This window comes from Stylophora pistillata, chromosome 1 (assembly GCF_964205215.1).
Source record: "Stylophora pistillata chromosome 1, jaStyPist1.2, whole genome shotgun sequence".
In the NCBI taxonomy this organism is placed as follows: Eukaryota; Metazoa; Cnidaria; class Anthozoa; order Scleractinia; family Pocilloporidae; genus Stylophora; species Stylophora pistillata.
The window spans coordinates 25,246,300-25,271,766 of record NC_142519.1 but is presented as its reverse complement, the minus strand read 5'-3'; the positions used below and the strand labels follow the sequence as shown (position 1 = coordinate 25,271,766).

The window sequence follows — 25,467 nt, the reverse complement described above, 5'->3', positions numbered from 1 at the left end:
CTTGATCACCGATCGATCACAGGAAGTACGTGACAGCTATCGTCGGGCGGTGAACATGCATTCTAAATGCATTCAAATTATTCTGTATCTCAGTCACGTCTATAGAGAAGGCTCTTTTCTTCATTAGCGCAAATGACGAGCCTAAATCTGTTAGAAATGTCTTTTATGGTCCTTATTATTCTCTTGGGTTTTTTGCAAGGCAATGCAGGTGAGAAAAGCTTGGACGCCTTGTTTAGTCTGTTTATTCACTGTTTACAGTGATTTCCTCGCGATTGTGAAGGACGATAACCATCGTTCAGCTTTATTTCTTTGTCTTCGGTTTGAGTAGACTTAAAATTTAATTTTTATTTTTCCTCTGTTTACAGATATAGAAAGTAGTTTTAGACAAGAGGTACAAAGCTACCAGTTTGTCTCACCGCGGTTAAGCTTTAATCAACAAGGCCGATGGAGAAGAACAAGAGATACTTCAACGAAATCAAGTTCGGTGAGTGAGCCAATATTAAACCATGATGACACAATTTTAAGGCTCTTTCTTTCTTATCTTAAGATAACTGTTTGTGCGTTTCATGTTATTGGACCCAAATTCATTCGACTTCCTGAATTCTTCCTCGAATCAGCTTGACTCGTGTCAATCGACTTAAGCTGCGCGATCAACTAAATGCAGCGCACTTTACAATCACCCACCGAATTTTCTTTTAGGGTGGTCATTTGGGAAGAGCAACACTTTCCCTCAGAGGATTTGGCAAGGAATTCGTCTTAGATGTCGTGCAAAACCGGTATGCCTCATTACTTAAAATGCCTGCCACAGACTTCTACATTTATCATTTTTTTGCAAAGCTTATAAAATTCCATGATTTTTCCCACAGATTGGCTAATCAAATTTTTATTCTTTATTCCTGTTCCACAGCATTTTGTTCTCTGCCAATTATGTGTCAAGATTTTTTAATACTACCGGTTGGGAAATCATTGCCAAAAATGAGGTTTGTTCATCCTTGTTACCGAATAAATTTAATTGGGATTATTTTCATAGCCGACTTCGGTTCATTTAAAGCGATTTGAGGCTTTCTTATAGATAGCCCAGTATTTGCTGAGGTTAAAAGCCGTAATCTTCTTCGCATGGTTGCATGTCAAACATAGGTGTTTATAAGAATTCCCTCTGAGTGTGTTTTCTTAGCAATTCTCATACTCTTCAAACAGGGAGGGGTATTCCATTAGCTTGGATAATTCGCTTTGTTGAAAAAAGGGAATCAAATTCTGTCGAAAGCTAATTTAATATGATGATACTAGTGTTTTGTTGTCGCAGTTGATATTTGAAAGTGTAAAATAAGCGATTTCCGATTCCTTGATACAACCAGCCGTTGAAAGCGATGAAATGACATGAAATGAGAGAATGCGTTAGACTTTAAACAGCTTCTTCGCGAGTCGACGAGAGTCTTGAATTTACCTGTTGTCTTCCTGAAGATGATGAGATGTAATTCACTGATAAATCAATAGTGTTTCACAATTACAATTTATCTTTATTTCCATTCCGATCGCACACTGTCCAGTTGAGGGAATCACCCTTGCTGTGCTGACAGAAAAAGGCGTAGATTACTTTCTTCCTGACCCTTCATAGAATTCAATTGTAACATATCGGGTTATACGTATGAGTAAATGGAAAGGTTAATTAACATATTGACCAAGGTCCGCAGGTGAGAGACAAAACATGACATTAAGCTTGCATTAGATTTTCGTTCAGCTCTCGGTTTGTGGTAAAGCACGAGATCTTAATCTTCGGTTCACCATCCGGAAAAGTCAGATCATACACTCAATAATTTTCCTTATACTGAATCAAGGAGTGTTGTTTCTGATGAATTATAATTGATGTTCCCTGCATTATATTAATATTAACAGTATTGAATGGCGCCAGACACGGTTGGAATTAGTAGCAAACATGAAATTTTGTCGCTTAGCTTGATTCATTTGTTAGCGGTGTATTTTGTATAATTTATTTGATCTCAATTAAGGTGAAGGTCAGCTAAACAAATTCTATGATTTTACTGACCATAAGTATTAATTTTTATGTATAAAATGGAATTGGATGCAAGGCATAAAATATAACCGAGATAGAAGAAAGAGAAAAAAAGCTGGTTTTGAAAATTTGTAAAAGAAAAGAAGCATTTTTACCACAACTATATATATTGTTTGGATGGAACCGCCAGATCATTGGAATTCGGATTTGGGTACTTCTAAAAGGTAAAAAAAATATTAACTGTTTCCATTTAAAGTGGTCTGACTAGTGGCTTAATGAGGGTAATCAAGGATGTTGTGTACTAGGACTTCCTTTTCAGTTTTCACTTTGCATTGAATCGAACATGGAACCTGCATGCAATATCAATGTAGCACAGAATGGGATCCATTAACTATAATTTCTATCTTACTTTTGTAGAGAAATGAGAATTGTTTTTATCAAGGAAACATTAAAGGCTTGAAGCACTCGACTGTTGCTATTAGCACTTGTCAAGGAATTGAGTAAGTGAATGGCAACTGTGAATGAAAAGAAATTCAGAGAGACAAAGTAAAATAATTTTTATAGTCACATTATTTTAAATGGTTAGAAATCTTGAATGTTCTCGTCTGGTTGGATTTTGTTTTGTTTTGTTGTGATTTGATGTGCAGTGATGTAGTAATGCAATGACTTTTTACTTTTTTTTGCACTCATTTTAATGCTTAACTAATTGATTAACAGTCTTTTTTCTTGCCATGCAACTTTGTTGGTTTAAATTAAGATTTATAATGAAGATTTACATGTCTGTAAATAACTTCATTGGAAAAATGAGCTCCTTACTCAAACAATAAGCTCCCCTAAAAGAAGCCCATAAGAAACTCATCTTGTGAAACATATTAAATATCTTTTGCAGGGGTATGATTTATGACGGAAATGAGACATATTATATTCAACCATTCCCTGAAAATCCAGATAGAGTAAGTTCCAGTTCCTTATGAGTGGTTCCTTCATTAATGTCGTTCTTTTGAGATGACTTTTTCATTTCCCTGACACTTTACATCATGATTGATTATTTTGCTGGATGACATGTTACTGTTTGGCCTGTTTAGTAATAGAGGTTTGGATTTCAAAACCTTTTTATACATGTAAGGCTAACATGCTGGTAATTAGCATTGATAGTATAGTTGCTTGATGCACTGGTATTGGATAAAGATATTTTCGTTTTGTCAGTCTGTTTGCTTGCTTGTTTGTTTTTTTGCACAGGTAATATTTATTAGGTACTTTCTGTATAAATTGTAGGAAATTAAGCTCAGTTACATTATTTATATGCCTCTCAGTGAAACTTGCAATTTATCTTCACACAGCATATTATGTACCGTGCTTCAGACCTAAAAACTGGCAAAAAACATTGTGGTAAGTTTACACTATGCTAATTAGAATGATTTGTTCAGGATTTGAGACCGAGTTTATCTTAAAAGTCACAATAGAATTTATAAAATAACTGCTGTGTATATGACATGTTAAAGAGGTTTATTTAGTAAGAAATAATAAAAATGATTTTCTGTAGGGGTGAAGCACTCTGATTTTACACATGCTATGGAGGATTTTGTTTCTTTAGGAAAACATCGGGTGAGAATTCTTCATTGAGAATTTACCTTCATGAGAATTTACCTTCATTTTGAAAGTTTTTGTTGTTTTAGGTTTAAACCTTCTGTATGGGGTCAATATTTGTGTTTTATTAAAAACTTCTTGACTTTGTTGCTTTCTTATAATTTTGTGCTTGTCTCTATAGTCTCGCCGAAGCCTGATGAGTGAGACAAAGTTTGTGGAGTTACTATTAGTCAATGATCTTAGTCAGGTTGGTGTAATTAACACTTACATACCATAGCACTGTTCTATTTACATTTCCTCTGGTACTGACAAGGAGAATTTGTGGGACAATTAGGAGCTTCCTAATTGGCGGTTGTTTCCCTTATTCACTTGACCTTTATATCTGATTTATGGGTGATGCTACTTAGTTCTTATTAACCGAGTGGGAGGTCTGTATGGGAGAATCTTGACCTAGGTCACCGGTACAGACTGAACGCAGTGAGGTCTGTACCAGCGACCAAGGTCAAGATTCTCCCATACAGACTGACCTAGCTTGGTTAATAAAGGCTTATTTGTTCCGACCAAGGGCTAACGCTCAAAACGTCAGCTTTTATAATTGCAACGGTGGCCAATTTACCATTTCAACTTTGTTGATATATTGAAATTAGCTCGGTTAATAAGATGTTTATTATATGGCTGTGTCTTATATACTAATTTTTTATCTTCTTTGTACCTTTTTTTTCTATACCGGTCTAGATGTCAGTCTAGATGGGAAAATCTAGACTGCTTTCAATATTGATTTCAGCCAATCAAATTCATGAATTCGGTAGTTCCCAGTCCTTGTGAGACAGAGCCTTATAATAATTAACAATTATTCCATGAGCGGGCATTGGATATGAGATGATAGATAGCCAACGAGGCATGTATCGCCGAGTTGGCTATAATCATCTCATATCCAACAAGCGCGAGTGGAATAATTGTTTTATTAAAAAAAATGCCCCCAAGACTGATATTAGACAAATCTTCTCAACTTTATTTTATAAGAAGAAACCGGATGTTACAATTAATGTACAGATATTACATTATGGTATATTGGCTCATATACCATAATGGCTAAGCCAATAAAAAGTCTTGAATTGCATTATCCAATGATTCAATTTTTAACAAAAGGCAATATTAGAAGCACTCATTCATAGTGGTTAAAGGATTAAAGGGTATCTGCCCTAACACGGTATCAGTGAGGAAGACAATTAGCAGTAGTCTCCAAATCTTCAACAGGTTCCAGCCAAAGCTGTGTGAGTCAGTCCAAGTTACCTTTCATTTATCAGAGGGGAGTGGAGGGCTGGTGAAAATTCTGGAAGGGTCATTACATTTTATGTAACCAAAAATGGGAGAATCATCACTTATTTAAGTGGGGCTTTTGGGAGGGCCATATTTTGTTCAGAGGGTTAGAATTTTTTCTGCAAGAAATTGAAGAAGGGCATTCAAAACCTGTACACCCAGTACAAAAAAAAATTGTAAGAGCCACCCACCTTCTCCCTCCATTATCTTTTAAATTAAAGTTCCTCCAGTAAACTGAGGGAACAGTAATGATTAATGCTGTATTATGTATGTATGTATGTCTATGTATGTATTTACGATATTTAGACAGGCCAGCCCAGTTCAGCTTGAAGCTGGTTTAAATGGTGGCCTGTACGTCCCACCATCCCACCCCAGGGGAGGACATCCATCGCAAAGTAATCTCGTGTGTGGGAAATTAACGTTTCCTACATCAGTGGATCATTTAAAATGTCATTTATTGATTATGAAATTTAGTTTCCTTTGAATGGCTGTATATATCTTTTCTTAGTACCGACACTTTACGTCTCCTACAGTAGTGGATCATTTAAAATGTCATTTATTGATTGTGAAATTTAGTTTCCTTTGTATGGCTGTTTATATCTTTTCTTAGTACCGACACTTTAAGAATAACAGGACAGCAGTTGAATATCGTTCAAAGATGATAGCTAACATTGTAGACTCTGTAAGTAATGAGACATTGCTGTTAGACTTTCTGTATCGTGTATATTGCGGTATGCAGTAATTATCAGCCATGAATAACAGTGTGGTCTTATAATTATTCTCAACAAAATATCTTACTCCTGATTGGTCGATGGCGATTGCATATTATTGAATAGAGTGTAGAGTGCTATGCAGAATTTTATAGGGCACTTTCTCAAAATTGAAGTATTCTTTGCATGAACTTTTTGACTGACAATGTAATGATACTGCAAGGAGAAATTGCTGTAAAGTTCAAGAACTCCTTTTAGTTAAATGGTTTAAAACAGATGGCAAATGAAACTTGAAAATTTGTTTATGGCTAAAACTCCTTTCCCTTCAAGTTTGTTTATCACTGAATAAATGTGTAAGAAAAGTGCTCTACCTATGAAGGACTTACATGTAGATTTAAAATTTGAATTGTCATTCAAGGAAACAAAGTCAGCAATTGTAAGGTGGGCATACGAAGAGGACTCAATTTAGAAAACATGCGTTAAAATCTTAAGTTCGATTGGGAAAAGTGATCTAATTTCATGTTAATCTCAGAGAATTAGCATCCAAAATGAGAGGCTAGGAGATTTGTTACATATCTGTGCCTGAGACTCCTCTGTGATGCATCATTAACAACTTTTCACCAAAGTGGAGGTGGTTAGTGGTGGATATTTACCGAGCCGTGAAGCTGCGAGGTAAATATCTACCGCTAACCACTGACACCAAGGTGAATAGTTGTTTTAGTATATATATACTAAAACAGTGAGATAATATACACCACTGTCGTTAATTTGAGTGATTTCTTTGCTTGTCGCATATGCAAACTGGGACGCCATTTTTTCGCGAGTTTCTCGGAGGTAACTAGCAAAGTATATTCGGAGTTTGACTCGCCAATCAGAGTGCACCTTCAATGCTATCCACTGTTTTAGTATATACTAATTGTATATATTTTGGGGTTGTATTTTTTCAAGATACATGGACTTTCAGATAACTCCAGTAAGGTTCTGGAAAATTTTAGTTATTCAAATGCAGGCCACTAACTATTTGCCATTACATTGCCTTGTAGTTGTTCAGGCCTCTCAAAGTACGTATAGCTCTGACTGCAGTTGAAACTTGGACCCAAAAGGATAAAATAGTGGTTGACGCAGACTCTGACAAGAGTTTGAAAAACTTTATGAAATACAGAAATTCAGAATTGGTCAAAAATTACAAACATGACAATGCACAGCTGCTGACGTGAGTATATAATGAAAACATGGAAATAATGAACAAACACTCTACATAAAAAGCTTTGAGTTAAAAAGACAAATATAGGTAAAAGGATTTAGTGTAGGACTTAAATTTTGATTTCCAGCAAGATTTGATAAGTTACAGTGCTCTCAGATTTTCATGACATAAGTGTGTTTCCCTAAGAAAGTCATACGTACATGTATGGCACAGTTGCACTCCAGTTGCCAAAATCTGAAGAGTGCTGTATGGCACTTCTATGATTTAGCCTATTAAAAGTATTGTTATCGCTAGTGGTCCAGAGCCCCAAAACTAGTCAGAGAAAGGTTTAAACACTGTCCACGCTTGTCACTTGGCAACTGTTCCGTACAAATTAAGCATGAAATTTTGTTTGCGTGTTTATAATGACAGAGCTGGTGGAAATTGGAAACACTAACAAATTCACTGATAGGAATGATGAAAGTGACTTTTCTGTTTCTCCTGTTAATACAGAAGACTTTTCATAATTAGAATACTCTGAAGGACAGGAATATGACATGTCATGAACCTCATGTCGGTAAACATCGGTCTACCCAGCTCTTTCTCTAGAAAGATACTGAATAGACATCTTGACTCAAAAAAATGAACCTTGACAGACCATATGAAAATTTTAAAAGGATCTTAAGGTTTGAAAGTAGAACTGATGCATATTTGTTGAAAAGAAGACGCATATTTATATAAAAGGGCTATTCTTTAAATGGTTTCTTCCTTTAGAGAAAATTTAGAAGGCTGGCCTTTTTTGATTAAATTATAATTGTGCTTTTGTTTTCAGGAATCGTAATTTTGAAGGTTCAACTGTTGGAAAGGCATCAGTTTTGGCCATGTGTGGAGACCGCTCTGGTGGTGTTGTCCAGGTACATGTTATTAAAATTATAGTAATCTTAGGATAACATAATCATATTATTCAACCAAATAAGGATTCAAAAGATATCTTCTATATTTGGGTGGTCATGCACTCATTAATTCCTTCCAAAGGTATCTTCTATCTTTGTGAGGTCAGTCATTAATTCCTTTTCAGACAGATTCATTAATAAGTATGTGTGCATTTATCATGTTTTAAAACAATGGAGCCTCTGTTCGTGAGCATAAAAATGTTTTTGGCCCCACTTAGTCATTTTAGCCTTAGCTGCTCAAGGCAAGGGTTAAAATGCTTCTTAGAAGGACCTCAAAAACATATTTAATTATACCCAAGAACATAAACTGTATTACTAAATTATTATTATCACTCTGGAGGGCATTGGAAAAATGCAAAGTGATAAAATTGACAACATAACAGTCTAAACAATCATGCAAGTGGAAGCATTTTAGCATGCAAAATGTGTCACTATGCCCAACAAAATGATAACTGTTACATTGGAGGTCAGCTTTTTTAAATTTTTTTATCTTTCTTTACTTTATGTGATACTAGATTCTTTGTTTGTTCTTTAATTTGTATAAAGGATCATTCTGTCAGTGCTGCAGCTACAGCAGCAACCTTAGCTCATGAAATGGGTCACAACTTTGGCTTTCTTCATGATGAGGACAGTAAGTGTGTTGACTTGGAGTATGTTTTGTGGTACCTTACACATTTGGCATTTCAACCTAAGCAGTGTGCAATAAAAACATGTGAATTTTTCATCTTTGGACTTCCCTGTCACAGAAGTTAAATTTTTTCATGATTACTAGGAGTAGCTTTCATTTTTTCAGTGCTAGTTCTTTTTTTGTTAGTGCTAAAATAACACCCAAGACCTAGAATTATTACAAGGCATTTCCTTTTGACTGAATGCTCAAAGTTCTTATATTGTCTGTTACTGTAGATTTAAGTTGTTAATTTACTAACACATGTTGTTTGTCTGTGCAGTTGAAGGTTGTAAATGTGATGCACCTGCTGCTGATCAAGGATGCATTATGTCTGCTGTGGCAAAGTATGTCTTTTTTTTCTTCATTAAGGCAGGTTAATTCAGGAGTATGTTGTTAGGATTTTTTTGTCAACCCCTTTTGACTAAAGAGGTAAAGCGTGCTTATGAGGGAAGTGGCCCATTGCTCCAGTGCTTAACTCTGGTTTTCATAGCGTGAAGCGACTAGGAGTATTTCTAATCCCCCCTGAATGGAATGCTAGTCACAGGTTACCACCAGCATTAAATTTGCTGATACCCATTTAATGTGGCTTAATGTATTTAGGCAAAGTTAAATGTAAGTAAATGCGGCCAGCGGTGTCCGCCCCTTCGCGGTTCGTGACCTGTGGGGTGGGCCTCAGGGGTTATGCAGGGTTTTCAAGGTTCCCGGCCTTTACACATGCAGTTGCATCAGCAGATCTTTGCGGATGGAAGCTTAGCCGTTGCGAATCTTTGCAGATTGCTGCACCCTCTCCTCCCTCCCTCTCGGCCTGGGTTGCTAGGGTATTATCTTTTCAGGTAAGTTATTTCCACTGAATTTCAGTGTGACAGTGCTGGTTGGCAGGCGCCCCGCCGGGGTGGTCCCCACGTTTCAGGGTTGCCATGGATACCTCTCTTGCAGCTTGCATCTGGCATCCTACCAACCTTTTAGGCACCAGTTCCCAAGCTCATCTATTTGTGATGAGTTTAAATTCTCCTGAGTGAAGAGAGGCACTGTGAGAGAAAAGCATCTTGCCCAAGAACACAACACAATGTTCCTGGCCAGGGCTCAAACCCAGACCCCTCAATGTGGAGTCAATGACTCTTTGCATACTAACCATGAGGCCACTGCAACTCCAACATTTGACAAAAGAGGTTGGGTCTTTTTCCATACATGTTACTAAGTGTAGTTGTGTGGACTTCATAGCAGACTCTACAAAACTCCCATACAAAATCTGTTGTGATATTTTCCCTTTCATAATTGTTTTCAGTTCTGGATTCTTCACCTGCTTCTCAAGAGTAAATAAGATGCAATATTGAAGGGCAATACCCTTGTATTTTTGTGCAGAATGAGTGCTTACCAAAAAGCTGGGGAAGGGGCAGCAACTACGGCAGGAAAAAGGCAAACCAAGTCGAAAGTGCATGGCATTGCCCCTGCAAACCTTATGGGGGCCTCCTACATCTCATTTAGGAACTGCTCTAACCTTGCCTTAACAAAAGTTAGCCTCAGGCATCTCATATTCTCACCTTATAGGAATGAAAGAGAGATATTTATCACTTGATAGAACTCCTAGTGAAGACAAGTGGTAGTACAGTGCATACTAAGAAAAGTTTTAATTCAACACAGGAGCAAACCCTCAACAGATTGGTCATCATGCAGCGTTGATTCATTTGGCAAATTCCTGAACCGTGGCCTGGATGCATGTTTGTTTAACACTCCATCAAATGTAAGTTCATTTAACGGCAACTTCTGAGACTAAAATGGACAATTGGGGCACTGATCAGTATATCTAGAGGATTCCTTGAGATTAGTGAGATTTTCAGTTACTCAAGAAACAAATAAAACAATTATAACATGACGTCTTTGACTGAATATCTCCTAGCTTCTTAAACTCAGTGGCTACACCTGTTCTCTGCAAATGTGTAACATTGTTAGTGTGGGTTAATAGATCAGTCCTTTGCAGTAATCTTTAAACCAGTTGAGTCTGACTCACCAGTGGTATTTTTTGGTACTTATAGTTATTTGGAGATGCATTGTGTGGCAATGGCTTCAAAGAAGAGGGTGAAGAATGTGACTGTGGAACCTTAGAGGTACCATACATCGTACGAGCAATTGAGAAGCAAAATTACTGTTTCTGTATTTGTGTGGCATGGTTGTAGGGGCGATGAATGGTAACCAATGGCAGCAGCTGATATTTTGAGTATCTGAACAGAAGTTATCATCAATGTCAAGGGAATTGAAAGTTGTTTGACTGAGTGTGTAATGCCCTACATTTAGGCCCAGTTCAAACGTCAGATTTCACATGTGCTGAACTTAACTCCTATTTTAGTCAACTAAAATAGTTAAATACAGCATTTGATTCAAAAGTCAAATTTAACTCTGTCAAATTTAACTCTGTTCGCTGTCAATATTCTCGGGCGCACCACATATTTGCTAGACCATGAGGAAGACGTCTATTGAGCATTTGCTTAATTACTTAACTGATGCTTTTGTTTTACTGTTTGTTTTTGCTGCGTCATCTTGGCTTTTTGTCATGATACTCTGACTTGATTCACGTTCCATTATTTCATTGAAACACGACTCGCAATATGCCACAGATTTTCCTACTTTCCACCCAGGAGTGCCCTCTTGGTTTTCAAAAACTAAACACCTCAAACAAAAGTAATTACCACCTGTCAAACAACTTTATATTGTCTTTGCAAAGCAAGAACCATATGAATTCTTTCGTCTCCCACCATTTTTTTGTGCTGTTTTGGCTTTTTTGTGCATGGCATTGACAGAATTCCTGACGGTTTGTGGGTAATAATTGAATCATAATAATTTCCTATAATTCATGCATTAAGTTTGGCACATGTGAGATGCGACATTTGAATCAACAGTCGAACCGAAGTCGAATCTTCGACTGTTTCAGTCGCAGATACTGCGAAAGTTGCATTTTATTCAAAACATTTGAATTTAATTGATTCAAATGTCGCACTTCACATACATTTAACTCTTGCATTAAGTTCGGCACTTGTGAAATTCGATGTTTGAACCGGGCCTTAGATTGTGAAAACTGATTGATCAAGTTTGTTGTATTGCTATTAGCTGTTATTCTCAAGAACAGTTCATGGGCTGTGATAGATCATTTGTGATGTCTTTCTTGAGCAACGCCATTCTGTTCAATTTGATACAATATTGGCCGATCAGCTTTTACAAAATAGACTTGCAGAAGACAACAGACTCTTTACTTGACTTTGATGATTACTTAAGGTCAGGCACTACACAGTGGGTTTACTCCTGGGTTCAAACCACCCATTGTCATAGGTAGCAGAGGAAGGGGGTGGGGAGACTGTGCCCCCCCCCCCCCACAAACAATTTGAGGGGTACAGTTCCCTCCATGTTTTGGTACTGAACATATAGCTAGCACAGCATAAAAGCCTGCACCCCATGTAGTTAATATAGTTTTATGGTAGTTCATATAATTTTTTCAAAGGAAGTTTATGGTGATGTAATGTTTTAGGAGTGTGAGAGGTACAGTGATAGCTGTTGTAATGCCACCACCTGCAAGCTTCATCCTACTTCTGAATGTGATTCTGGCCCATGCTGTGACAAATGTAAAGTAAGTTTAAATCAACACAAGAGACAAAGCATTTCTTGGGTCTTTCTCCTTCACCAAATGAACAGTAATGCTGATATAACTGCATACAAAAAATTGCTTACTATAGCATTTTTAAATCTGGATCAGTGTTGATTGTCCTCCACAAAAACATGCCATGGTTGGAAGGGTAGCTGAACAAGCTCACAAATTTTAACTCATGAGTGGGGCATATACCAGAAGAAAAATTTAAAGCAGCCATTCTTTTGCTTGGCAGTAAATTGTGCCCAACTGGGGAACTTCCTCTACCTGGCCTTAGAATGGCAACAAGTACACTTAATAATATTGGGGAGTCTTTTTTTTTAGCTACAGGCAAATTATTTTGATAATGCAATGGGAACTGAAGTGATTTTGTTCCTAGGAATATGTTTCTTATAAGCTTGGTGTTGAATTTGTTTTCAAGCTTTATTCACTGATTTGAAAAAGTATTCTCCCTTTTGATTTCTTCTCAGTTTAAGCCTCAAGGTTCTCTCTGTCGAGACAAGGTCAATGAATGTGATTTACCAGAAGTTTGCACTGGAAAATCAGAATTGGTAAGTGGATCGATAGATTTTGATTTTCTCCCTTTGAATCATGGGCAGTACAGTTTATCATATTCCAGTGTAAGCCTCTTGCTGTTTCAAAAGCAAATTTATGGTCAAATAAAACTAAAATCTAATTGGTGAGATTCTTTCCACTTAACTTCATGTAGTTCTTTATCCCTGGAAAAAATACCTTGTTTGCTTACAATGAATATTTCAGGGCAAGAACCTTATTAAGCAACAGGATCCACACCATGTACTATGTTTTGCTTTGTCCTTCAGTGTCCCATCAATAAACATGTGCAGGATGGTACAACTTGTGCCAATGGAGAGGTGAGAAATTTTGACCACTTTTCCTTTATTGCAAGTTCAACTAACAGTTGTTCAAAGTATTCATGTCTTCATCAATTGATATGCTGTTATCACTCTTTTCAGGGATACTGCTTCAAAAGCAAGTGCCCCTTGCACGACACACAGTGTAAAGACTTTTGGGGAAAAGGTACTTTTTATCTTCTTATGTGACTTGCATACTGCATGTTGCTTGGATTGGTAATATTGCAAGTATCTTGAACAAAGATTTCATATTTCAGAACAATTTCATATTTCATAACAAAACAGGGGGTTGATAAAAAAAAAAAAACCAAACAGACAATTGAAGATTGAGAAATACAGCCTAACCTGACGTGTGATCAGATGAGTGTGCTATTGTTTTCTTTTCTTTTTTTTTTTTTAATGCATAATAAAGCAACCTGGCAGTTTCACATTATTGGTCACATCCAACTATGATAACAAGGTTGTTTTAACCCGCCTCCCCCCCTCCCCCCTCCCCCCCTCCCAAGGAAAAAAAACACAAAATGGAATAACCACTATAATTTCGTTTTCTCTGTTTCGCCAAGAATATATTGTATCCTTTCAGATGCTCTTTCCGGCCCAGACGGTTGTTACAACTGGAATAAGCAAGGAACGTACAGAGGGCACTGTGGCGTTCTGGGTGCCAACGTGTATGGGAAGTGTGATGAAAAGTAAGCATTATTCCTATCTATACGTCCTCACAGCTTGCCAAGTGTAAGGGCGAAGTTTTTTTTTTTTTTCGTTTGTTTTTTTTTTAATCAGTACTATCACATTGAAACCTTTTTGGCTTTTCTACCCAAATATTCTTCTAAGATTGATCGAGACACTGGAATTGCGCGACGAGCCAAAAAGATTACCTACCAAGAAACATTTACAATTGTGATTGATTTTTTTCTTTTTGTTAATTAAATTATTTGTTTATATTTTCCAGGGACAAGCTCTGTGGCATGCTTCAATGTACAAACGTAGACGATAAGACTCACCCGATAATCGGACACCCCAAAGGCTCTTATGGACATACCTCTGACGGCACATTGTGCAAGTCAGTACCATACTGTTGGAAGAAATTTGTAACTGCTTTTTCCTTTAAAGAATTGATAGAAGCTTAGAATTGCGCCCTAACATTAGTATACTTTTTATGGTGCTGGCGAGGAAAATTTGTTTAAAAGTCAAGAGCTGCTAAATTTGATGATTATTTTCTTTATTCTCACCACCGTAATGTTTGATTTAGGGTGATCTATAAGGAGAAATTGGATGTTAGTCACTCTTAAACCGTTTTTACCGCTTGGTGCTTTTATTGGTTAGACTACTTTTAAGACTGGTTGGATCCAGTTAAACTGGTTGAACCAGTGTAACCCGTTGGACCATTCTAAGCCCTCGGACCATTTTATCTCCCAAGAGGATTCAACACAGCTGCCCCCCCCCCTGCCCACCCCAAAAAAAAAGAAAAAAAAAATGGTTTTCTCGCTCTATTATCCGTCCAACTTTCTGTTAAAGAAGAGTTGTATTAAAGAAGTACTTACCTCTTATTTATTTTGTTTGTAGAAGTGCTGCCGTTAGTCTTGGCCCAGACATTCCCGATCCCGGTGAAACTTCAGAAGGAACAAAATGTGGAGAGAATAAGGTATCTCTTAATTACGTTTCTCGTGAAAGCCGAAAAGATTTTAAGGTAGGGAAATCTCAATTGTCCTAGTATCATAGAAAAGCTGGCGTCACCTAAGGCGATTTAAGATAACTATTTGCGTTTGTAGTTGCGATCGCGTCGATTTTGGCCCTATTACTTCCCCTAATGCTAAAATGTCCACGTTCAAGTCCGCCATTTTGAAAAGCTGTAATATGAAATCGTCCAGCCTGGTTGGTTGACTCCCGATTTTATCAATCGCTGCGACTGGCTTATTAGATCGTGTAGCGCGTCACGGTCTTCAGTCGATGCACTTGAAGATGAAGAGTTTACCGTGGAAATCAAAATTCATTGAATTATATTCCCCAGTTTGTATTTTAATTAGAGAAAAAAGCATAACGGTTTTAGTCCTTGGAGACCGGGTGACTGGTTTCTCTGTCATTCTCCTTGGAACACTTTGGCTCCTTGGAACACTTTTTGATGCGTATTGTCAAACTAAATCAAACCAATAACAACCACCAATCGTAGACATCCTAAAACGGGAGAGATAACATGTGATTAAGAGCTTTGAAGATGATTGGTTGAGGGATTGACGTGCATTTTCTCGACCAATCTCGCTGCATAGTAAAGCAAACCGATGAAATCCCGTGTTATTTTAAGACTCAATTGAAAACTGTTAGTACTTTTTTTTTTTTTACATAATGCTTCATTTTGTCGCCCAGCCATTTATTGGAGGGAAAGAATGATTGACTCAATATTTGGTGATATTCCTTTGTAATACCAAATTCATACGGGTCACGTGGATAAGATGTATAGAAGTCAAGGAGGATAACTGAGTAATTTGAGAACGAATGTAGAAGTGACACATTTAATATATTTTTTACTTAGCTTTGCATTGAGCGAAAATGTCTGAGCATAGACGCGTTAAATGCTAAGAACAAACCGTGTCCAAACAACTGCTCAGGTGAAAATGGGGTGAGTGATTCTGTGTTAGTTATTGCAAATGTCCTTTTTTCGTGTTCATGTTCTTTCCCAATCCAGGTGATCTTGTAGTGTCAGTGAGCGAGACACATTTATCACAGTGCCTCCACCCATCATGAGTATATAGGGATCCGGCAAACTGTTAGGGAAACTTGACAAAATGTTGAGGGTAGCCCTGCTATGGACTGGCATTTCTTTTATGCAGGGAGGGGTAGGGGGGTAGCGATACTCCCGGTCGCTTCATGCTACTGAAGCTTGGGTAAGCCCCACGAGATGAGCTTTTCTTACCATTTCCTCCACGCTTTTGAGTCAGAAGGTGTCCTCCCCTCCTGCTGTGCGTGTCTGTGTGTGCGTGCGTGCGTGTGCGCGTGCGTGCGTGTGCGTGTGTGTGTGTGTGTGTGTGTGTGTGTGTGTGTATATGTGTGTGTGTGTGTATGTGTGGATTACTTCCTGACAAGGTTCTCTATTTTATACAAACCCTGCAGATTTGTAACAACGAGTCAGAGTGTTTCTGTCTTGGTTGCTGGACAGGAGCAGACTGTAGTGTTTGGGTGGAGTGTAGAACAGAAGGTTAGTGAGTCTAAATGTATAACATGGTCATGATTATGTTACGAGCTCTGTCAGTGGACAAAATAGCGATATATTGTAAAGGTGTGTATAGTATAAGTTCCCAGAAAGACTTTAGGGTGTTCTGTCTACCACAGTAACCTTAGAAACATAGATTTTGTAAAGGGTGCTGTGTTCTTCTAACTCTTGTGGTGAATGGAAGACCGCCTACAGGACCTTGTGTTGTGACACTCTCATTTCAAGAATGTATCAAGTTTTTTCAAGACTGGTTGATTACATGTCTCTTGAGGAGCTCAACAACCGCTTACAAGTTTTTTAAGGTGTACGGAACCAGATGTAAGTTCTAAATTACGTCTGTTGGAAGCAACAAGTTAGATGCGACAGCTTGTGAGCCTGACGTGTAACTCATCTGGTTGGGATGCTTCAGCCCTCAATACTGGGCAGTTGGCTGGATTCGAAGCAGGGTGGGATCTAACACTAGCATGTAATGTAATACATCACTAGCTTTTAGTAGCACAGAGGGGAGGGGGTCGCATTTATCTGAGGACCCCCTTCCTTGGTTACGCCTTTGCACTATTATCCATTATCGACCACATTTCGTATTATTGTGGTTCTTTTCTCTGCATTGCACACGACTTTAAAATCAAATAATGCTTATATGAAATTAAACCTCTTCACTGATTAAGAATTTAAAAGTTGATCATAAAATTTAAATGCTCTAACGTTGTAAGGTAGTACTCTTAAATTGAAAACAGTGCAGTGCAGTGCTGCATTATGCAGTGTGCTTTGCAGTGCTGCATTATACAGAAGTTTCTTTAACCCTTAAACCCCTTAGGAGTGACTGGCTTCTAATTTCTCCTTGCATCAAATTCACACGGTAGTATACCTTGGCATTTCCTTCCGTTTATCAAAATTGTATTAGTGATATCAAATTATCAAAGTACGAAAAACCACGAGTTTACCAACAATTTTTACCTTCTGGACGCCTTAAAGAAAGATTCGACTGACATCAGTTTTAGTAAAAATATCACATCGTAACCGCTGCTACATAGTCAGAAATATATCATGATGAAGAATACTAAAACTAAATTTGATATCACTAATACAATTTTGATAACGTAGACTGTGACTGAGCTGCTTGGATAAAAAACATTGTAAGCAAATTGGTTTATTTAAACCATGTTGCAGACTAAAAAATTAAAAGATTAATCAATGTAAACTATGCAATTTGTAATAACAATTATCCAGCTTACGTAACATGGCACTCTACTTAACTTACACATTGGAGCAAATAAATACATCTTATTAACCAAGTGCGAGGGCCGTACTGGGAGAATATCGGCCCGAGGTCTTGACAGTACGGACTGAGCGCAGCGAGGTCCGTACAAAAAAGACCGGCAATGGAGCATTTTGATGGGTTGATTTTAGTTGTTGGCCCTCTGACTGCCCGAGTCGTGTAATAATACTTCTTTCTGATTGGTGTCAGGCTTGTGCGTGTGTTATGATTGATCAAACAAGATGACGTTAATTTTCGTTTCAAAGTCCGGAGTAAACTTTTCACTTTCACGAATCGAACTTAAACTTTTCACTTTCACAAATCGAACTTAAACTAGGTAAGAACGTAAATTTGGCATCGATAAGAATGCAAAGTTGTTGGTAGGTATTCCACGCACATCCACACTCTTGCTTGTTTATTAAAGCCTTCCTTACGCACAGGTAATGGTACAGAGTACACAATAAGCACCCCACCAACTAACTTCACAGATGTGCCAGGTAAGACCTGTATTTCCTTTATTCTCACTGTGTCAACACAGGGGTCAAATAGGCGGCTTTGATCTGACTGCGCTTGCGCAGACGTTTGGTCCCCGTGTTCACTGTGTCTGCACTACTCATTTTATAGAGAGATGTAATTGTAATCTCTAATACACTATGAATCTCATATGCGCTGATAACCTATAAACCCTTAATGCTAATTTAAAGCTCTAACCTTGCTGTAACGTTAATGCCTAAATGTGCTGAAACCTAATATTATACGTAGAAGTACCTCACTCTAGACTCTGTTGCTGCCGATGAGAGACTGGTCATTAGTGAATCGGGAACACGAAGGTGCGCCTGGTGTGACAAGAAGAGAAGAGAAACTTTTCTTCCCGTGACAACCTGCACGCTTCGAATAAGTAAAAATCCATTCTCTGTTGACCTTGATATCTCGGAGATCTTTCGTACAAATTTAAGGTATCACTCATATATTGTGACCGACTCTCGTATCTCAATCGAGGTTATAGGCATTTAACTCCTATTCAAATCTGCCTTTCCTCTCATATTCCGGATTGGTCGCAGATCTCTCGAAGGGAAAGAAGCTTGACAAATACTTAAAACTTCAAACGTTTCATTGTAAAACAGAATTGTCTCCTATGCCCACATTTTATCTGTGTGTTTCCTGTTCATAAAACGAGAGGTTTCTTGTGAAAATTACGATGAATTTGAGATTGATTTGGGTTCCTTATCTGGTAAAGAATGATTCATCGTCGCATATCAGAGTCGACCACGTACCGAAGCTCCGCCGTACGTTAATGCTTGTAACCATGATAAATTAGTTAAAGTAAACATGAAATGTATGAGATAAGGTAAAAGAAGTAAACCTGCTAACGTTATCCTTTACTAATGTCTTATCAGTTGGCACAGCACAAGTCGAGAAACACATTGAAATCCTTACGAACGTGGCCTTTTTTTGTCTTCAGTTCAATGATAATCAATCGCCAAACATTATATCTTTAGCATGCACACAAGTCATAACACCGGTCAAAAAGCAACCATGCCACTTACTTATGGAGCGAATTAATAATTATTAATCAATTTTAATAAGATAATTATAAATGATTAATAATAACTTAGTTCAATTTTGACGGTTTTTATTTCCGTTAATCTTGAAAAACTCACCAAACGAAGCCTAAAGCTAATAGTAAATAACAAGTGAAGTTTTTGAAAGAGGAATTTGAAGAACTTCCAGGATCTTAGTTAAAATATAGTCAATGGGTGGTCAAATTTGTTAAACAGTTTCAACCCTTAAGATATCTATGAATGCATCCAAACATGTAACAATTTTGATGTTGTATCGGTATTTGACCAAACAGCTGCATATGTACTGAAAGCAGCGTAGTAGAATCCTTTTTGATTTAGTATCGCGAAAACGAAACCATAGTTACCAAAACAGCCAATAAGAACAAAGATGAATTTCTAAAGGGCCATTGAGAACGTTTAAACGTTTAAACGTTCTCAAACGTTGATGAACTCGTGATTAAGTTAAGATGGCCAAAAGTTGCGAGTCTGATTGGTTTCAGACCAAACTTATGCAAGAGCTATCCCACATTGTTTTCAAAACTTGATCTAAAATTTCTTTGAGAGAGATATTATTCATGACAAACGAAAAACTAGTTGTAATGAAAAACAAGAAAAAAGAAGTGTTGGCTTGTTTTGTTTGTTGGGACTTGTGTCAATTGGAAACTTTGGTTTACACAAACTTTTGTGCGAAGGTCGTTAAAGCATACATCAAAATCAGTTTGCTACTTTTAACTACCTGAACTTAGAAACTGCAAGAATTTGTTTCTAAAAGCAAAATATGAGTAAAGAACTCGCTAAGTGAACTGGTTTACCTGGTACAGTATTGTTAACAACTTAGCCCACGTGCAGCCGTACCCCCCCCCCCTCCCCCCTCCCCCCTCCGCCCAAGGAGAAACAGTAAGTTTACAAGGTGGTATACCTTGGCATTTCCTTCCTTTTCTCCTTGGGGAGGAGGGGGAGGGTTCGACAACATGTAGGCTAGCAGCAACTTACTGACCTAGATTGCTCAGGTTATGAGCGTTCGAGGGTTGGACTCCACCTGTGATGGACTGAACTTATTTCAAATATTAACAATATAATCTTAAATTTTATCCTTGTAATGATAGAGTCAGAAGATAAGTTTTGACAAGAATATTGAGATTGATCTTTCAAGCTCTCACCTTCAGGAGTAGAGGAAATGTCTACGAAACTGTACGGAGAAATTGTAATCTTGATGCCGACATCGTTGTATCAACAGGGACTGCACAACCTCTGGCAGAGCGAAGCAAGATAGCAGGGATTTTGATTTTGGTGTTCATTTTAATTTTCCTGATCGTTGGTGCTGTTTTTGCTTTTATTTACCGGGAGCAATTGAAAGAGAAATGGCGAACATTCAAGCAAAAGACCCCCGGCAGTAAAAGGTAGAGAACTACATGGCTTCCCTCTTAAGTTGGCTTTTACTCGACTTTGTTTGTCTACTTTTGTCTGTGTCTGTATTTTGTATCTGTCTGTCTTTCTGTTTGTCTTTGTGTCTTTCTCGTACCATCGGTCCATTGGCCTTTTTGCATCTGTCTGTAAATCTCTCTCTCTGCTTGATTATTTGTTTCTGTCTGGTTGTAGTGATGCATCTGTTTCTACATATTTCTGTCTGATATACTAACTGACTGACGCGCTGATTCTGTGTTTCGCGCTTACTGTGTTGGTTTTTTTTTTTTTTAATCTAAAAAAAAAAAAACAAACTACCTCTCTTCCTGGGTACAGAGACTACTTTTTGAAGGAATCTTGATAATTGAGTGGATTTATTTTGATCCCTTTGAGCGGCGGAATTTATTTACATTCATCTGTATTCTCGTTTCCTAGATATCAAGGTCTGTCCCGGGCTTCTCCTAAGCAAACCAGGGATCGTAATGGAGCAAGAGCTATAGCAACCACAAATTCTGAACCCCCAAAGCTAAGACCCAATATATCGGGACCTAAACTCCAAAGTTCCACCCGAAAGGAGCCTACCGTTAATGTAACGCCTAATCCGCTGGGGACAAGTAGATTCATAGCCGCTAAAGAAGAACAACCGACCTCTCAGCCTGCAGTGGTCTTCAAGCCTACCCCACCGAAACCGGAACAACCTAAACCCCCTGTTGTAGAGAAGGAGAAGCGTCCTCCCAACCTTCCGCCTGTCAAACTTCGAAATCGAGAGTGGCCACCCAAAGGTGATAAGACAGCCTCATTAAATCGCGCCTCCAGTCCCCCGTCGGTAACGGAACCAACCAGACCGGTAAAACCTGTGAAACCTCCGAGACCAGAAAGTCACGGGGGTATTTTAGATAAACCATCTGTCCCTCCCCACCCTGGTGTAAAGGCTCCGAGAGAATGGCCCCCTCGCGACAAGAAGAACGACACGCAGTCAAACCCAGCCCAAGCATCCAAAGTACCTGCAAGTCAACCGACCGTTCCACCTAGGCCAGTTCCGAAAGCTGTAAAAGGACCGTCAGAAGAAAGACCTTCTTCTCTTCCACTGAAACCGTCCGATATCAAAAAGGGCCTTGGAACCGGAAACGATAGGCCTATTTCAGCTTCAAATCCTGTAGGCCCTAAAAAGGTTCCTCTTAAGCCCCCTGGACCCATTCCAAGGCGTCCTGGAACAAAGCCGGCGTGAATCATGGGATTTCGCTATCGCGTGGTGTACGTAGACAGACAATTCGTATATAAAGTTATGACGAACAAGAAAGTATTAAATTAATTATTCATCGTAAATCGATCTGCTTTTGTTATGAAGTGAAGTAATGATACAACGTGCTAATTAAACCAAAGTAAACCAAGATACTTGAATGCAACCAAGCTCGGTCGATGTTTCAAATAAGGTGTCAAGGTGTGGTAATCCCTCTCTAGAAAACATTTCACTTCTTTTCCAGGAAAAGACTAGGTAGTTAAAGTTTTTCATCCAAGGAGAGGAATGTGTTTCTTATTTATTGGTTTTTGTAGTACTATTTTACATGTTTTTTTGCCACATTTTTCCGCCGGGTCGGTTGTCCAGTACTTAAACACCGAAACAAGGAACAAGAAAAATAATTCAAGTACTTAAGAATTTTTTTTGAATTGGGTTCTTCTGTTGTGTCTGTGTCGTTGTGAATGTTCCAGTTGCCTCTAACACAACCTGTTAAACCTTAGTTCTTAAATACAGTCTTCTTTTCGCACATGGCTCAAAATTCAGTGCTTGATCTTAACCTGAAAAGATAAAAAGATAGTCTCGAACAAGAACAACTTGGTTCTACCAATGAAGTCGTAGAAATGTCATTTTTTGTTGTGCTGTTCAAGACTACTTTTTAAGGACAAAACTTAATTGGTTTGTTAATTGTCACTGGCCGAGGCGGTTGACTTGAACAAAACGCTTGATTATTCTAGGAATCGTACTAAAAGTTATCAAGAACGGAACACTCTCCCTAACTTCACGGGTCTGATGATCAGTCCCAAACGCTCGCACCAATCTCTAAGCGTTTGATCAGTCCCAAACGCTCGCACCAATCTCTAAGCGTTTCGTATGCGGTTCTCAACAACGCTGTTACACCTATGTTCTATACATTGAAGTGTGAAGTATATATACATTTTTTTCTATTTTGGTACGTTTTATTATTCTTTATATTACTGTAGGTGAATTTTATATTGCATTTTTAAACGCATCTTTTTTTTTTAATTTAGGGTTATTTTAAAATTACTTTCCTTTTTACATGGTTGGCTGAGTTGGGATACAGTTCTTTTAAAAGAATGGTATTTAAGTAATTGCATGCATTTTTTCATTTTAATCATAGTTTTTATCCATTGTTTCAGTTTCTAAACATATGAGAACGCGTTGCTTCATTGAATACGCATGTCTGTGGAAATTATAAAAACACGAAAACTTTACGTTAAGCTGATTAAAGTTGAAAATGTCAAAAGTGTTTTTAAGTTTTTGTTACTGTGCGCTGGCCATAGCTCATGATAATGCCGGGCCGATTAGCGCTAACCCAGAGTTAAATTTTAATCCAGATTTCTATATTTCTCTGTTCAAAAGTCGTTTAGGGATAATTTTCCCAATTCTATTTAGAGCATTCAATCAACAAATTGTAGACAAATGGAATTAACTGAATTTTCTTTAAGAGCTTTTAGATCTCAAATAAAATTTCGCATTAACCCTGGGTTATCTTAGCCTTGCTTTGTACAACCTGAACAACTGCACCCCTGTCCACTCTTAACCCGACATCTGTGGACTGGTGACAAGTTAGGCCCCGTGCAAATGCACTGGATTGAGCGGGGTGATCAAATGACTCAACATGTTGAGCATTACGAAGATTTCACAAAGGCTCATGGGATAACATATCCCGACCTTATTCTGTTTAGTTCTCGGCCAAGCTGAGATCGAAGGCCAAACATCTTTGTCTTAATATCTGCTACCTCAATGTCTAGTTCGTCACTCATATCACTGAGTGCTTTCTCTCTCGTATTTTAAATGGTATTCTTTCGTGCTTACGTCCCATCAGCATGTATTTTTCTCCAACAAATCAATCAGCTTCTCCGTTCTTTCCTCTGTCCATTTTCTTGTATTTACTCTTTTAGAATTTTTTGCATTTGAACTTTCCTGTAGAACTTCTAACTGCTACGACGCCATCTTGTAAAATGTTCGGTATGTTTTAGCCAGCGAACAGGCTCCCAGCTTGGAGGTGCAGAACGGCGCGAAGCAGGGGAAGGGGAGCCTGCACGCGTCTTGCTAAATCGCGTTTGCCTCCTACAAGAACCCCGCAGAGAACTCATCTTGTTAACTGTCAAATGTCAACCAATCAGCGCGCGCCGGAAGTCAAAATCCAAAACAGAAAACAAACAAACGAACAGGCTCCCGGCGAGCAAGCGCCATGTCTCACGGAGGCATTTTTAACAGTAACTGTTTAATAATGACACTTTAAGTTTTTTCATCTGCAGTCGCCGTGATTGCAAGTATTGGCGTCCCTTAAACAGATAAAACGAATAAATTAAACGTAATCAAAGTAAAGAAAAGGAAATCAATTAATGCAATCGAAAGACTCCAAAAATAAGTAAACAGGCACAGCAACACAGACTTAAGCTTTTTGGTGAATGACTATAGAACTTGACTCTCCTTGTTTACAAAAGGATCTGATCTGCGACAATTTCCCAAACGCCTCACGGAAAGCAACATTTGCACCGAGTTTTGCCTCAGACCTGTGAACGATCATTGAACAAGTGAGTAACAATTTAGTTAGAAGTATCCCCAATAGGATTTGTTAGGAACATAATACCTTTTTCCAGTCCACATCTCAACAGCATGGGACTCATCCACCACAACTGCGGCCAACTTTCTGTCAAGAGAAGAGCAGTTATCTTTCATAATGTCGAGGAATCGTTTCTCCATAACTGTCACAGCCGAACCGAAGATTAGCTGAAATTTTGCGGCACGCAACTCGTCTTCCGAGATATCCTCTGTGGAAGCCGCCGGGATACCCATACTTCCAGCCTCAGCAATTTGGTCTTTTATGATGCTTTTCAAAGGACAAATAATCAACACATTTGCCGCTCTTCCCCTTCAATCGATGCAGCAACAGCAAAGAGTTGGAAAATAAGACTTTTGCCGTATCCTGTCGGAAGAACCGCGAGCACATCTTCTTTCTTAAGTAAATAGTCCACAGCATTACGCTGTTCGGGCTTCAATTGCAGCGTAAACTTCAAATTATTTGATAAATGGTCACAAGCCTCGCGAAGAACAGCATCGCTTCTTTCCGCCATTTTAATTTTTGTCTCTACCGGAACTGAAAACTAAGACTTACGTCCTGAAAAATTAAAATCAACCAATCAGTGCTTTGCGTCCAAATTTTGGACGCAGACATTCGGCATATGGTATTCCGTGGACTGGACTGGACTGGACTGGACTGGACTGGACTAGTAAAACGCGGACTAGTAAAGCGCGGACTAGTAAAGCGCGGACTAGTAAAGCGCGGACTAGTAAAACGCGGACTAGTAAAACGCGGACTAGTAAAACGCGGACTAGTAAAACGCGGACTAGTAAAACGCGGACTAGTAAAACGCGGACTAGTAAAACCCGGACTAGTAAAACGCGGACTAGTAAAACGCGGACTAGTTAAACGACAACAACAAAAAGAAACAAGTTCATACGAAGGCGATCATAACACTTAATGGCAAGCCAATTTAGTAAGTGACAATCCCTGTTTGACTTTTAAGCTGCAAATGGGTTTGACATGCGCCAGATACAAACGAATTTATAAGTTTAGGCTAACAAAGAATTTTATTCAGCACCAGTTCAAAATCCTAAAATACACTTTCGTCGTAAATTTCACGGCAGAAACGCAGGAATTCGATGAATAAAAGTCGCATTAAATCTCTTTGTGTCTAGGTAGAAAGAGTCTCATTGACTTCAGCTTTTCGGTGGAAGAAAAACCGATTTACACACGTCATTAAAGAAAACAAACAAGCACACTGGCAACTCCAAAACACATATTTGCATTCACTTACAATTTGACTTTCCGTG

General features: G+C 38.3%; 2 protein-coding genes across 5 annotated transcripts; one reads left to right on the top strand and one right to left on the bottom strand.

Annotated features, from left to right (window-relative positions):
• The first annotated feature begins 22 nt into the window (after positions 1 to 22).
• LOC111329976 (zinc metalloproteinase-disintegrin-like MTP4) lies at positions 23 to 22,870 on the top strand. Of its 3 annotated transcripts, XM_088746813.1 has the most exons (28): positions 23 to 208; positions 366 to 484; positions 700 to 776; positions 908 to 980; positions 2,429 to 2,511; positions 2,901 to 2,964; positions 3,352 to 3,400; positions 3,555 to 3,616; positions 3,780 to 3,845; positions 5,529 to 5,600; positions 6,672 to 6,841; positions 7,644 to 7,725; positions 8,311 to 8,395; positions 8,712 to 8,775; positions 10,073 to 10,172; positions 10,465 to 10,536; positions 11,949 to 12,047; positions 12,536 to 12,616; positions 12,887 to 12,937; positions 13,040 to 13,103; positions 13,521 to 13,626; positions 13,887 to 13,997; positions 14,501 to 14,579; positions 15,465 to 15,551; positions 16,043 to 16,127; positions 17,841 to 17,897; positions 20,200 to 20,362; positions 20,802 to 22,870. In XM_088746813.1, the coding sequence occupies exons 1-28, from the start codon at positions 133 to 135 to the stop codon at positions 21,592 to 21,594; spliced, it is 3,090 nt and encodes a 1,029-aa protein (XP_088602939.1). In that variant the 5' UTR covers positions 23 to 132; the 3' UTR covers positions 21,595 to 22,870. The 3 variants fall into 3 exon arrangements, with proteins under 3 accessions (XP_088602939.1, XP_088602940.1, XP_088602941.1); XM_088746814.1 differs by lacking the exon at positions 17,841 to 17,897; XM_088746815.1 differs by lacking the exons at positions 23 to 208; positions 366 to 484; positions 700 to 776; positions 908 to 980 and adding an exon at positions 1,896 to 2,235.
• LOC148741807 (uncharacterized) lies at positions 22,533 to 24,745 on the bottom strand. Of its 2 annotated transcripts, none has more exons than XM_088746824.1 (2): positions 24,224 to 24,745; positions 22,533 to 24,146 (listed from the first exon to the last, which is right to left on the bottom strand). In XM_088746824.1, exons 1-2 carry the CDS (start codon positions 24,427 to 24,429, stop codon positions 24,026 to 24,028), a joined length of 327 nt encoding a protein of 108 aa, XP_088602950.1. In that variant the 5' UTR covers positions 24,430 to 24,745; the 3' UTR covers positions 22,533 to 24,025. The 2 variants fall into 2 exon arrangements, with proteins under 2 accessions (XP_088602950.1, XP_088602951.1); XM_088746825.1 differs by having other exon boundaries at positions 22,533 to 23,915.
• Positions 24,746 to 25,467: the final 722 nt, after the last annotated feature.